The 14,181-nt window shown below is 41.6% G+C and overlaps 1 protein-coding gene across 2 annotated transcripts in view; it reads left to right on the top strand.

Annotated features, from left to right (window-relative positions):
- The window catches only part of ptchd4 (patched domain containing 4), a 349,884-nt gene extending 336,238 nt beyond the window's left edge, over window positions 1-13,646 (top strand). For both annotated transcript variants that reach the window (XM_050058848.1, XM_050058847.1), the window contains exon 3: window positions 11,453-13,646. In XM_050058848.1, the coding sequence (XP_049914805.1) occupies window positions 11,453-13,134 (1,682 nt within the window). In that variant the 3' untranslated portion in view covers window positions 13,135-13,646. The remainder of the gene's footprint in view (window positions 1-11,452) is intronic.
- The last annotated feature ends 535 nt before the right edge of the window (window positions 13,647-14,181 follow it).

Genomic DNA, 14,181 nt, shown 5'->3' with positions numbered 1-14,181 from the left:
GGATTAAAATAATAAGCACATAACAACTCAGTCCTCTGACACTTCTGAATGAACTGCATAATTCATACTAGTACTGTGTATTTTTCCAATACTGCAGCAGTCTGCTCTGCACACATGTAAACAATTTTTTAAAACAGTCCGCTGTGTTGGCAATAACATAACGTTAAACTCTGAACGAGGGGGGGACAGGCGAGCAGCTGAGGAAGGGGGCGGAGTGAAGATTGTCCCTTGCTGCGGGGAGAGGAGAGAGGGCTTCCCCGGAGGTCAGGCCTCTTTACCTGGTCCCTCTCCTCCACACTGTGGCTTATTTTCACCCAGCCCAGCACTGGTACCTTGGAGAACAGTCCCTCGCTGCGGGGAGAGGGGAGAGGGCTTCTTAGACTTATTTTCATTGTGCCGATGGTGGCTTGGAAAACCCCCCCTAACTGTGTCACACGGGCAGAAGGGAAGGCGGTCGGAGCTCAGCCGGTCCCCGTCTCCACACTTTGACTTATTTTTTCCTACTTGGTTCTATTTCTCCCTCTCTGGAAGCTTGGGCTCACCGCGCAGCAGCCCACCGCATCCATCCACCCCTCCCTCCCTCGTGGCCCCGCACATATACTCCCGAGGCTCGGCTCTTTCTCACCGCGCAGCGGCCCTCCACATCCCTCCCTCACCGCCCCGCACATATACTCCCGAGCCTCAGCGCCTCTCCTTGACCAACTAACCTAAATACTATAAACCTAAATACTATAAACACACTACTAACTGTAAACCTACACTAAAATACACTATGCTAACAATACAGTTCGACAAATTACTAGCTATTCTCTCTGCTTTACTACTCTCTCTGCTCTCATCCAACCTACTCACTATCAGTTTGATAACTGCGAACAGAATGGTTTTATAGTAAGGGGAGGAGGAGTAAAGGGAGGAGGGCAGGTTTAGCGTGGAAGGTTAGTGACGTCATTCGCCTCGAAAAAGAATCATTCACCTCCAATGTAATGTAATGTAAATTCAAATGTAGTAACCAGGTTTCAAGCTGTAGAGGGCACTCCATAGCACATTTTTAAAATAAAATGTAGATTTTCAACAGTTTGCACTAAACTGTCAAGATTTTGAGCAGGATCAGTCAGTAACACTACTATACAACCAGAAACAATGATTATCAGCTGAAAAATGGTTGGTGTGGTTGGTTTTAGGGTTTAGTTACTCTTTAACATGCAAGTCAATGGAGCCGCGTTAGCTACCGTTAGCATGACCTCGGCTCAATTAGAGATCGGTACGCCCACGTTTTAAGTAGGTGACAATTCAAATAGCTGGCTCACATCAGATGGTGGGTGGCCTTCATATGGTCTTAAAAACGCTACACATTAGGTAATGGTAAATTTACATTTTGATGTGAAAGCTGTGTTACCAACTGCTCCTTTCGTGAAGTAGTCCGCCATAGAGACAAAGCGCAACGTGTCATAATCTGAAAGCCACGCCCCCACAGGGCATTTCAGATCTGGGGGCAGAATCGTGAGATTTGGAAATCCGTATCCAGTTAGATTGGGATCAAAGTGATCCACCCTGCCAATGTTTTGAAATACCCAGATAAAATCAGCAGGATCACCTTGATCCCTGACTGAGAAAAGGAGGATTTCATTATCCGGATTATTCTGATCCAGATTACAAGTTTTGAAATACTGGGCCCAGGTGATGACGCTGCATGACGTCTCATGTAAACAGGAAATCAACCCCGGCGTAGCAATGCTGTGGATAAATGAATTAAAATCAGGAGGAGCCGCTAACACAACATAGATAAAAATTTCAAGCACCAGTGAAAGAAGCAAGAAAGAATGACTTTCCTTTATCTTGAGGAGTTTGAGCACATCATAATGAATGAAGCAACAGGCCGGCCGGCGTCATTCCAGTTCCAACAGGTGAAGTTCCAATGGTCCAAACAGACAAGCGATCCTCCAGAAACGGTATTTACGTAAAGTACATTTATAACTGAAGTGCACAACACTAAGAATAGGTGTCTTTATGTAGACAGAGATGTTACAATGATAAAAGGGTGATACTAGGAGTCGTGACTGCGTCCAACATGCTTACTGCATCCATAAGTAGCCCAGCAGTTGGTTGACTGCCATCGGATTTTCAGTCCAAACAGTTTAAAACCAAATCCCGGTTTAAAGTTGCGATCATGTCCGACACTGGATGTCAACTGACAAATATTTTAGGAGAATGGAGCATTCAAACAAACATACAGACAGGTAGAGACAGTTAGAGACGTGCTGCTGCCATCTTGATACATCTATGGATGGATAAGCAGCTAGACAAGAAAAACTGCACAATATCACATAGATGGAAAATATTTTCTGTACCAGTATTTTAAAACTTAAACCAACACAATGTATTTCTTTTTACTTACAATAACAATTTCTATCTCAATATCAATAATGGCATCTCTATCATTGAATGCCCATACTAGCCCTGCACTCAGCCCTGGAGCATCTTTACAACCCCAACACATAGGCCTGAATGCTCTTTCTGTACTACAGTTCAGCTTTTAATCCTGTCCAGGCCACTAAGCTTGTGGCTAAACAGGCAAGTCTCAGGCTGTCCTCTCCCAACTGTAGCTGGATACCTGACTTTCCAACTGAAAGACTCCAGATGTTTCAAGTGGGGAACAGGGTATCAGTAGCACTGACTATTAGTACTGGGACCATCCAGGGCTGCTGCCTCAGCCAAGACTGTTCTCACTAGTCATCCAGGATTGTCTATCTTCACACAAATACTTCCAGATAGTATAAGTTTGCAGGTGACTCATCCATCCTGGGCCTCATCGAGGGAAATGACAAGACACACTACAGACAGCTGGTGAACAGAACACTCGCCTATGGGGAAGAAAACTGGCTCATCCTAAACAAGACCAAGGAGCTAATTCTGGTGGTAGAGTGTGTTGACAGCTTTAAGCTCCTGGGCCTGAACCAACACCCTCAGTTGGTCAGAGAACACCACTCTGAAAAAGGCTCAGCAGAGACTATACTTCATCAGGTCCCAGAAAAAGTTAGCCTGAGCTGTTAGCCGCTTACCCAGGCCTACAGAGGGCTGGTAGAGAGTGTCCTCACAAAGGGCATTACCAATTTCTACCCAGACATTCAAGCTGGTTTGAAATACCATGCCCCAACTCTCTGCCTGTGTGTGTGTGGTCTCAGCGAGTCAAAGTCTGTGTGCACGCACGCGCGCGCGTGCACACACACACACACACACACACACACACACACGCACACACACACACACACACACACACACACACACACACACACACACACACACACAAAAACGCCTCCTCTTTCTGTGTAATCTTTATGTGCACAAATTGCTTGCCATAACTCTGCACTTTTGTACTTTTGTATTTGTTTTCATTCATTATCATGTGGACTTTTTAATCTCTGTTGTGCTTTTTAATGACTAATGACTAACTAATTATTTTAATGCCCCTGTACACCTGTACTTGAGCAAATGGCAATAATAAATTGTCAATCAGAGATTAAGTGAGGGTGGGGTTCATCTTGACAGCAGACTAGAAAGACAAAAACTACTGTACCTCTGGTTCCCTTCAGAATCCAGGATACCATTCCCTTGTCCATCTGTGAGTATCAATGGATTGTAACTTCCAAGGGCATCTTGGACCTGTGTTTGAATGCCATGTATGTTGGCTTCATTTTCTTAGAACCTTAAAACAACCATTCGGCTGGGCTAAAATTTTCCATTCACTATTTCTGCAGTGAACACAGACTTAGAACATAATCTAAGGGGTGATGAATAATACCCATTTACTTCAGTGAAAATAATGAAATGAAATGCGAAAATAAAAATGTTCATAACAATATAAAGATACCTTATACTTAAAAGGGATACCCTCAGTAGTTTGCTACAACAGTGTTTGATTTAAGATTATAGAGGAGGCTAAACACAAGTAAAGACACATTTCCCATCTCTGAAATGTCACAAATAGAGTTTATGGACCTGTCAATACAGTTCATGCACCAAATGCAACTTTTAACAAGCCAAATCCATAACATGGACTAATCAACACTCTCGGGACCACTGAGTACGTAGTGATGGCCGAGTGAGGCCTCATGAATCATTTTCTTTATTTTCTGAGCCCACTAGATGGCGCTTTTTGTTCAACAAAAGGTTTACACTAAAACACACTGAATTGCCATTCTTCTTCTCTCTGTAAACCAAGAGTGCCATCTAGTGGGCTCATTATATAAAGAAAATGCTTCAGGAGGCTTCATGAGGTCATCACTAAATACCACTGGCATTTTCATGGTGCTTTCTAGGCCTTAAGGGAGAGACAGGAGGCAGGTGGGAGAGAGAGATGGATCAGAATCCAGAAATGACTGCAGGTTGGATTTGAACCCAGGTCGCTGTGATGTGGTGTGGGTGCCTTAACCAGCTGCACCACAACCAAGACCAGCACAGTTATTTAAACAATGGAGTTCATAAGGGTAGGAGCAGGCTTCACTCGATCTATTTTTTGTTATTACCTCCACCAAGGAGGTTATGTTTTCACCGGCATTTGTCTGTTTGTTTGATTGTCTGCAAAACAACTCAAAAAGTTCCGTACGGATTTTGATGAAATTTTCAGGAAAGGTTGATAATGGGACAAGGAACAGATGATACAATTTTGGCGGTGATTGGTTGAAGTGAAGTGGATAAAATCATAAAATGGCAGGAAATCCGAACTGCTTGGCGGAGGTCTGCACTCTCCAATTGCTTTTCCAGTTTTCAAGAGTGCTGGCCAAACATTACATCACGAGCACACTGAGGAAGGCACTAACCCGAAACGCGTCTGTGTGAATAAATTTCTATTTACATAGTGCGGCCTCCTTCCTTCTTTTCAACTATTTAAACATTGGCAACAACAATAACCTCCACCGGAGTCATACATGTTTTTATCTATTTTACAAACATCTGAAATCACATCATGGACCACCTTACTGTGAACATAGAATTCATAGTTTACCTGCTACACCCCAGGGTGGGTGGGGGTGGGGAGCAGTGAAGTTCACTAACAACATTCCAACCAGCCTCTTTTGGAATAATCAGCTTTTTTCCACCTCAGGAACATCTCCAGACTCCGACCTTCACTCCCCGACTCTGTTGCTGAGACTCTAATACACGCCTTCATCACCTCACGTCTGGATTATTGTAATGCCGTTCTGTACGGGGTCACCAATAAAACTCTTGGCAGACTCCATCATGTTCAAAACTCAGCTGCCAGGGTTCTCACTCGCACTAAACCTTGGCAGCACATCACCCCCACTCTCAAACAACTGCACTGGCTTCCTGTTAAGTTCCGGATCACCATCAAACTTCTCCTGCTCACCTACAAATCTCTGCACACCCTTGCCCCTCAGTATTTAACAGACCTCCTTCATGTTCACCACCCGTCCCGGAACCTGCGATCTGCGGACTTGGGCCTCCTTTCAATTCCTCGTACTAGAAGGCAAACCTTTGGGAGCAGGGCCTTCAGTGTGGCAGCACCCACCCTCTGGAACTCGCTTCCGCTGGAGATTCGCCAGGCACCAACTCTGGACTACTGGCTACTGGCTTTCGCCAGCTAGTTGTGTTTTCTGTTTGTTCATGTCATGTGATTTTGTGGTTGTCTGTGTGATTTTGTGGTTGTTAGCAATTGTGAAGCGACTTTGGGTTTCTTGAAAGGCGCTATATAAAATTGATTTATTATTATTTATTATTATTATAAGGAAGACAACAGAGAGAGAGTGTTTTCTCATGCATATGTGTGCCAAATATGTCTGTCTTTATGTCTATTTGTGCCTGTGTGTATTCTCAATACCCAAAGTCTTCTAGAATAGAATAGAATAGAATAGAATAGAATAGAATAGAATAGAATAGAACAGAACAGAACTTTAATTGTCACTATACCAGCAGTACAATGAAAATATGTGTGACTCTCTGTGTGAAATCAAAAGTAATTCTACTCATACCTTTGAAATGACTTGGTCATGCCCCGAAAACAACCATTACATGAAACAAAAATTTAAAATGATATTTAAGGTATCCAGTTATCCATATTTAAGATATGTGATCCAGCAAAACCAGTCGCTTACAGCATGTCACTGTTTGGAGATATTTGAGAATATAGCCTAGCCTAGACAGTGTGCATTAAACTTTGTAGAATTTGACAGTATAATGTCTAAGAAATGCACTCAAGAGATTTAGCAGAAATGCATGCCGCATGCACTCATAAAACCTGGTGGAGAGGTCTAGCATGGGTGTATGGAGGCATAATAGTAGCTTTATTCAAATAGCAATGTGCAATTTAGGCTAATCATGCAATTTGAAAAAATAAATCTGCAGTGTGCAATTGACCCAGTCTGCGTCCCCCCCCCCCCCCCCCCCCNNNNCCCCCCCCCCCCCCCCCCGACAGTCCAGCTGCCAGTCTGGGGGCTGGGAGCGGCACGGGGGTGAAGCTAAACACTGTTTATCTGCTCACACTGTGATGCCACAAAGCTGGTTCAATATCAGCAAAGTTTCCCTTTATATTCATTGTCTTCTGTCTCAATTACCAGGTGATGCAGTGGTTCACTTTTACTCTGTGATCTGTAGGCTTTAGCTTCAATCTTTATTTTGTTACCTTGATTTTGTTGCTGTGTCAGTCAGACATCCTGAATATATCCTTCAAATGCATATCGTAGACCCTTCTGTCTGCTTCTGTCTGAAATCGCTTTTTTGTTTTTCCAAAAATTTGAGAGTATTTCTCCAGGGAGTGCAGTTAGCGACAGTTGGAGTGCCATGCCAGTCCAGCTCCGAAACCGAAAGTTTGTCGGATGGAGATTAAGACTGTTTGGGGTCAATAGAAATATAATGATGATTTTTTTTACAATGCTAGTATTTTGTCTGTCTTAAGATGTAGTATATCCAGCTGGTTTGGAAACCTGACTTTGAATGTGAATCCCAAATTGCTAGGTTGATTAAAATGGCAGGGAAGATAATGGGTGTGTCCACACCCCTGATGAACTGAATCTGAATCTGAATCTTAGCAACAGTAACTATGGAGGGTGGGCCTTACCGAAGGGTGAATTGGATATACTCATCAACGTCTGTCACTCTCATTACAATATGAATAATTTTGATTAATTATTAAAGATGGATTGAATTGCATTAGTAAAGAGTACATTAACTTGAAGGAAGCTTCCAAGTAGGGGATGCACGACAAGTTTTGTTTCACTTTTAGAACCGTATTGAGGTAGGCTATATGATTTTACTATTCATGACTGCCACCATTTCATTGCAAATTAAGCAGATGTTTCATTCTCCTTTCACGGTGTATAAATGTGCTGCCTGTAATATTTCACGATAGATGCTATGCTATGCATAGCCCACTGATGGCAATGCATTGTTTATAAATTAGCAAGATATGCGGCTCATTTGTGGAATGTTATCACAAGACGCTGCTGGCTATGGTTGGACTTTAAATAAAAGAAAATTGCATGCAAACTTGTAAAGCATGCATTTCTGGTAAGTAAACAGCTATGTCAAAAGTCCACCTGTATTTCATATAAAAAATGTCAGCCAGAGTCATACCCAAATAAAAAACTTTTATGGTCCACTTAGAGATATACCCACGTTTCAATCCATGATAATTTCAGCCATACACATACTAGATCAGAATTAGTGCTACAGCTGATGGTCTTTCTTGCAATAACTTAATTTTGAAAACTTGACCAGTGCAACCGGTTTTGCCATACAAGGTCACATATCTCAGTAACGTTAATTTCTTCCACTCTCTGTTACATAGACAGCTTGCATTAAATTAATGAAATTTCGAGAGGGAAAGCCCAATTGTACCTAGCTGCTAGCTATGCAAATTGTGAACGACAGCAATGCTAACATTAATGTTAGCAAGTACTAGCAAATGCGGTCTAAGAAAAGAGAGGTTTTAGAACAACAATAAAAACATATCAAAACTTAGCTGGAAAATAGTACCAATCTTCTCCGTAGTCATATCTTCCAAGCGAAGACTGACCCGTTTTTGGCCTTGATACAAAATGTATTGTACAAAATCAGATAGGTAGAAAAAAGGTAAAAAGGCAGGTAGATGAGTTGGGGTCTGGGGATGAATGCGCGCAGCAGTGTTCATGTACATCCGGGTCAGAACAGAATAAGTCAAATAAAAAACAATAAACAAACAAAAAATGTTAGGAAATCAAAAATGACAAAAAAGTTGTCCAACACTCTATTTTTCATGAGAACAATAAACCATGAAAGCAAGATAAAGCCATTTCTGCTTTTTTCCTTTCTAACTAAAACGGAAACTGCACTCTTTCGGAAATCTGATCTTTCTTCCCCAAATAGAATAATGAATAACTGAAAAAGTACACCCACCTGAATAGGACAGTTTGGTGAAATTAGTGTTTTGCAGTGTCATAATAAATGTCAGAAAAAATATACCAGAAAGCACAAAATGTAATATTTTTTGTATTATCCTTCATTGTCAAATGTTCAAGGACGGCAACATTTGTCATTTATGTTGTTGATTAAAGCTAATCTAGAAATAGCGTTGTAATTAATTACAAATTCTAGCAAAGCCATCAATGTGTTTCTGCATTATTACAATACTATACATGTTGGCTATTGTTAAAATTTAGAACAGATACACATCATAAAAACCATCAACAAACTCGACATGATCTTTGTGTAAAACTGCTAAATTTCAATGGTGTTATCATTCATCATCAACACCAGGAAGATATATGAAACAATGTGATAAAAGCAGTTAATTAAATAATGTGACAGTAAAGCTGTGGATCAAGGAAAAGTTGAACCTAACCGTTACAAGACAAGTTTGCAAAATGAAAAGAGGTAGTTGAATTTCCAGTGTAACATACTGTTAGTTTAGTAACAAGTATAAATTATGGTAAAAATGATTGACATGAGAAACCACAATACAAAAACAATACTCAGTGTATAGCTTACAGTGCTTGGTGCAGCAGTCTCCTTACTCAGAAAAGTCCAAATCCCGGTATGGGTGAAGGAACAAAAGCTGCCAAGTGAGGATAGTGCAACAGTGAAAAAGCTGCTGCAGCAGTCCTTACATAATGGAGGTAAGGTGTAAAATGTACGCGAGCCATTATTCATTATAAGTCCTTGTGTGTTAGACAGTTTATATGTAGCATGTACTCTGATCACTATGTAAGAGACAATAAGGTAACCTGACAGTGTTTGAATGTAAATTTGCCCCAGTAACATCCACTCTCTAATAAGTGATGTTCTTGGAACAGCACACTGGTATTACCTATAATAATTAAGAATGATAAACTACATCAACTCTTAACTCTAATGTTTAAAACTAGTTATGATTTGTTACAGCTATGGCCAACATAGGGGCAGAGAGTGGCTAAGACCATAGAGTTGGTCATAATGAACAGTGTTATGGCCACTAGATGGCACTCTTGGTTTAAAGAGAGAGGCTCAAAGAATGGCAATTCAATGTGTTTTAAATAGTGATGGCCGAATGAAGCCTCGTGAAGCATTTTCTTTATTTTCTGAGCCCACTAGATGGCACTGTTGGTTCAAGGAGAGAGGCTCAAAGAATGGCAATTCAGTGTGTTTTAAACCTTTTGTTGAACAAAAGGCGGCATCTAGTGGGCTCAGAAAATAAAGAAAATGATTCATGAGGCTTCATGAGGCCATCACTAGTGAGAGAAACAACACCTTTACAGTTATCTGAAAATATGCTATTTCCTTTAGTTAGTTTAGATGTAAAAAGAAAAGTCTGCTGTATTATTTTACACTAAACAGCAACAGAAAAGTAATTAATACTCACTTCTGTGGCTTTGTGTTGGGTGCACATGAAATGATGCAGCACTCAGTATTGTTACCTTTTTGAAAGAGAGAGAAAGAGTCATTCTAAAAGATGTTTTTGAAGGCTGTGATCGACAATGACATGAACAGTACCTTTATGCAAAAAATGGCCTATAAACATTGACCTTAACCAAAAAAACGCTCTTATCAACACGCACTCACTAAATGTTTAACTGTAATGTTACTGGGTTTAGCTGGGAGAATACTACAAATAAATCATTAACAGTTTTTGTGGGGTACCGTTAACTGAGTTAAATAAACTCAATTTCATCTGCTGGCTTTTAACAAGCAGCACACCAAGACGCCTAACGCCTAATTCCAACCACTAATTCTTCGTCTCCTCTTCCTTTGGCAGTCCAAACAAGGGTAATTTGCATCTCCGCAGCCTCTGCTCCAGCTCTACTCTAAGTGGGTTTGTTTGGGGGCACGGCTCAGTGGCCTGCAGGCAGGCATTGTGTGCATTGTGTGCATTGTGTGCTTCTCTCCAATTTTCGTTGTTCCAGAGTCTTTGCACATCAGAATCAGCTTTATTGTCCAAGTATGTGTGTACATACAAGGAATTTGACTCCGGTAGACTTGCTGTCAGTGTACCAGAATTGACATAAGTACTCAAATTTAGGCATTAGCACCTTTCAAAACACATTTATATATCACTGTGCTATATAAATAAAGTTTCGTATTATTATTAATATAAAAGTAAAAGTCCTGTTGTGGGTGTTATGATGCTGAAAAGATGTGGTTTCCTGCTTTTCAGAGTCAACGTTTGGAGCTTGCTTTGGTGCATACTTTTGTGTATTGAGCAGTGCTTCTTGCAAATGAATCTTTTAGGAAATGATGACATAATTTTTAAAATTACATATTTTTATTCATCATCATTATTATTATTATTATTACTTTTTTGTCTTCATTGAAGCAATAATATTGGATCGAGAGAGGGATGTGACATGCAACAAAGGTCACCTGCTGAAATAAGACCAGGCACATTGTGGTTATGTGGTATTTGCCTTAACCATTAGGCTACCAGAACACCCAAATGACATTAATTTCAGCACAGTTATTGTGATGGCACATCACAATGAGGATGCAAGTCCTCTCTTGGCAGTTTTTCTTCTTTTCTTTTACTCTTTCTAAAAGTTTCAAAAAGCACAGTGACAGTAGTATTATGGAGAAAGACCTTACATTATGCACAATGTACAAGAACATTTTCTATACTATTTTATTTAAAGACCAGAAATAGAGGTCACACTTGGTTGGTGCAGAGTCATAGTCCATAGTTGGTAACATAAGAATGTATAGTATGTGTGTGATGCTGCTCGATAAAATTATGTTTTGCAGTTTAGATATGGTATAGCAGTTCAGTTCACAAAACTTGAGTTTTAGGAATGTGGAGTATTGTAATAAAGACATTACTCAGCAGAACAAAACATTTTTGCCTCTGAAATCCTTCTGCGGTCTCTTCACTTCCTAGGAATGATTATGTAATGCAAATAGAACAATTTTTCAGACCATGTCATGTTTGATATACACAGTGCTAACACTTCAGTGCAAACACAATTCTTACTGAATTCTCTCTCTTTTCTTCTAGGCCATGGAACCAAAGGGGTGTTCGAGCTGCTGGCAGGATGGAGGAGAACAAGGGAAAATCTTCCCTTCAAGGAGCGCGTAGCGGACGCTTTTGCAGATGTGATGGTGTGCTACACCATGACCAGCTCACTTTACATCATCACCTTTGGCATGGGAGCCAGCCCTTTTACGAACATTGAGTCTGTAAAAATTTTCTGCCAGAGCATGTGCGTTGCCATCCTGGTCAACTACTTCTATGTTTTCTCTTTCTATGGCTCCTGCCTGGTGTTTGCCGGACAGTTGGAGCAGAACCGCTACCACAGTGTTTTCTGTTGTAAAATCCCCTCAGTTGAGTACCTGGACCGCCAGCCCACGTGGTTTAAGACCATGATGAGTGATGGCCATGACTTGTCCACACACCACGACAGCGTCCCTTACCAGAATCACTTCATCCAGCACTTCCTGCGTGAGCACTATACGGAATGGATTACCAACACCTATGTCAAACCCTTTGTGGTTATTCTATATCTCATATATGCCTCTTTCTCATTCATGGGATGTTTACAAATCAGTGATGGATCAAATATTGTCAACCTGCTGGCTAGTAACTCTCCAAGTGTTTCATATGCTCTGACCCAGCAGAAATACTTCAGTAACTACAGTCCTGTGATTGGATTTTACATTTATGAGCCCATCGAGTACTGGAACTCCACAGTGCAGGAGCACCTAAAGACTCTGAGTCATGGCTTCAACAAGATCTCTTGGATGGACAACTTTTTCCACTACCTGCGGGTAGTGAATGTGAGTGCGTCAACCAAGAGCGACTTCATCACCATCCTCAAGGGCTCCTTTCTGCGCAGCCCAGAGTACCAGCATTTTACTGAGGACATCATATTCTCCAAGAACCGTGACACTGATGAGTACGACATCATCGCCTCACGGATGTACTTGGTGGCACGAACAACAGAGAAGAAGCGTGAAGAGGTGGTGGAGCTTCTGGAAAAGCTTCGTCCATTGATGCTGATTAACAGCATCAAGTTCATTGCATTCAATCCTACGTTTGTGTTCATGGACCGCTACAGCTCCTCTGTCATCTCACCCATCCTGACCTCAGGCTTCAGCGTACTCACAATCCTCATCCTCACTTTCTTCCTAGTCATCAACCCTTTGGGGAACTTCTGGCTCATCCTTACCGTAACATCTGTGGAGCTGGGTGTCTTGGGTTTGATGACCCTCTGGAACGTTGGCATGGACAGCATCTCAATCCTGTGCCTTATTTATACCCTTAACTTTGCCATGGATCACTGTGCACCACACCTGTACACTTTTGTGCTAGCCACAGAGCACACTAGGACGCAGTGCATCAAGTTGGCACTGGAGGAGCACGGGGCAGCCATCCTACAGAACACATCCTGCTTTGTGATCGGGATCATGCCCCTGGTGTTTGTGCCTTCCAATCTGACCTACACACTGTTTAAGTGCTCCCTGCTCACGGCGGGTTGCACCATTCTGCACTGCTTTGTCATCCTGCCGGTCTTCCTGACCTTCTTCCCACCATCTAAAAAGAGACACAAGAAAAAGAAACGGGCCAAGCGTAAAGAGCGGGAGAGGGAGCGGGAGCGGGAAAGGGAGAGGGAAAGAGAAAGGGAGGAGATAGAGTGCATCGAAGTCAGGGAGAATCCTGATCATGTGACAAACGTTTGAGTATTTGTAATTTTAGCAATGAGTATCAGTGGGTATCTGTCGGTTCATTGTTGGATAAGAGGTATTCCCAATGGCGAGGTGCCTCTTGAGGTGCAGGGAAGTTAAGGATGTCCCCTGAGGAGTGGGAACTGGTCACTCCCCACCAATAGCGCTAGGTTGGCCAGAGTAGAGCGCAGCCCCACTGGTCAGCCACTGAGTCCTTCAGTCTGGACAGTGTATCTCATTTGCACAAACTGCAATATGCTCATGGTTCTAAAGTTCTTTCCCAACTATTTGGTATATAAAAATAAGTTAGTTACCAGAGCTTATGCTTGCTAAATCTGTAAGTAACTTCTAAACAAACAGTATTTTAGTCCATTTAAATAGAAATTCTATGTTCATCTTGTGCAGCCCTTATCTCAAAAGAAGTGTGTGAGGAACATAGCAGTCTGTTAAGCCAAGGACACTCAGAGCAAGTTGATGAAAGAGGTTGCTATGATGATACAAAAGTGTACAAATGAAAGCGTGCAAACAGCACACACCTTATTACTCACACCTTGATAACAGCAAAAAGAAACAACACCAAATTCTGTTGAGAGAGACTGTGGAAAGCACACGGCATGCTTTTCTGTGACATTAAAAATAGCCAGCTGAACAGCTGAACTGGGCAGATGGCATACACTGTGTCCATTTTGAGGAATTATCTTGCCCATTGCATCATTTGAATAGAACTGTCAAGGTTTATATTAGCAGGAGACAAATATTTCTACTTTATTTCAGAGGTCATATATGGTTGTACGCAATGGCAAAAGGAACTGCAGTGGGCTGCAGCATATGAACAGGAAGCGATACATGACTGTTGTGCAGCACTACTTGAAAAAGCAGTAAACCTGAGTATGATTTAAGTAGATCCAAAACTGCTTTTGCACCAGACCGGTTAAACCAAAAGTGAAGGGTGTTTCCAAGGCGTGAAATATCAAACTTTTCTAGCAGGTTGATAACAGTGGAAAGTTTCTATAAGAGTATGAATGACTCTGTGATCCACTTACAAGAGCTTACTGGCATGGC

This window comes from Epinephelus moara, chromosome 12, assembly GCF_006386435.1.
Source record: "Epinephelus moara isolate mb chromosome 12, YSFRI_EMoa_1.0, whole genome shotgun sequence".
Lineage (NCBI taxonomy): Eukaryota > Metazoa > Chordata > Actinopteri > Perciformes > Serranidae > Epinephelus > Epinephelus moara.
This window is presented reverse-complemented; position numbering and strand designations above follow the sequence as displayed.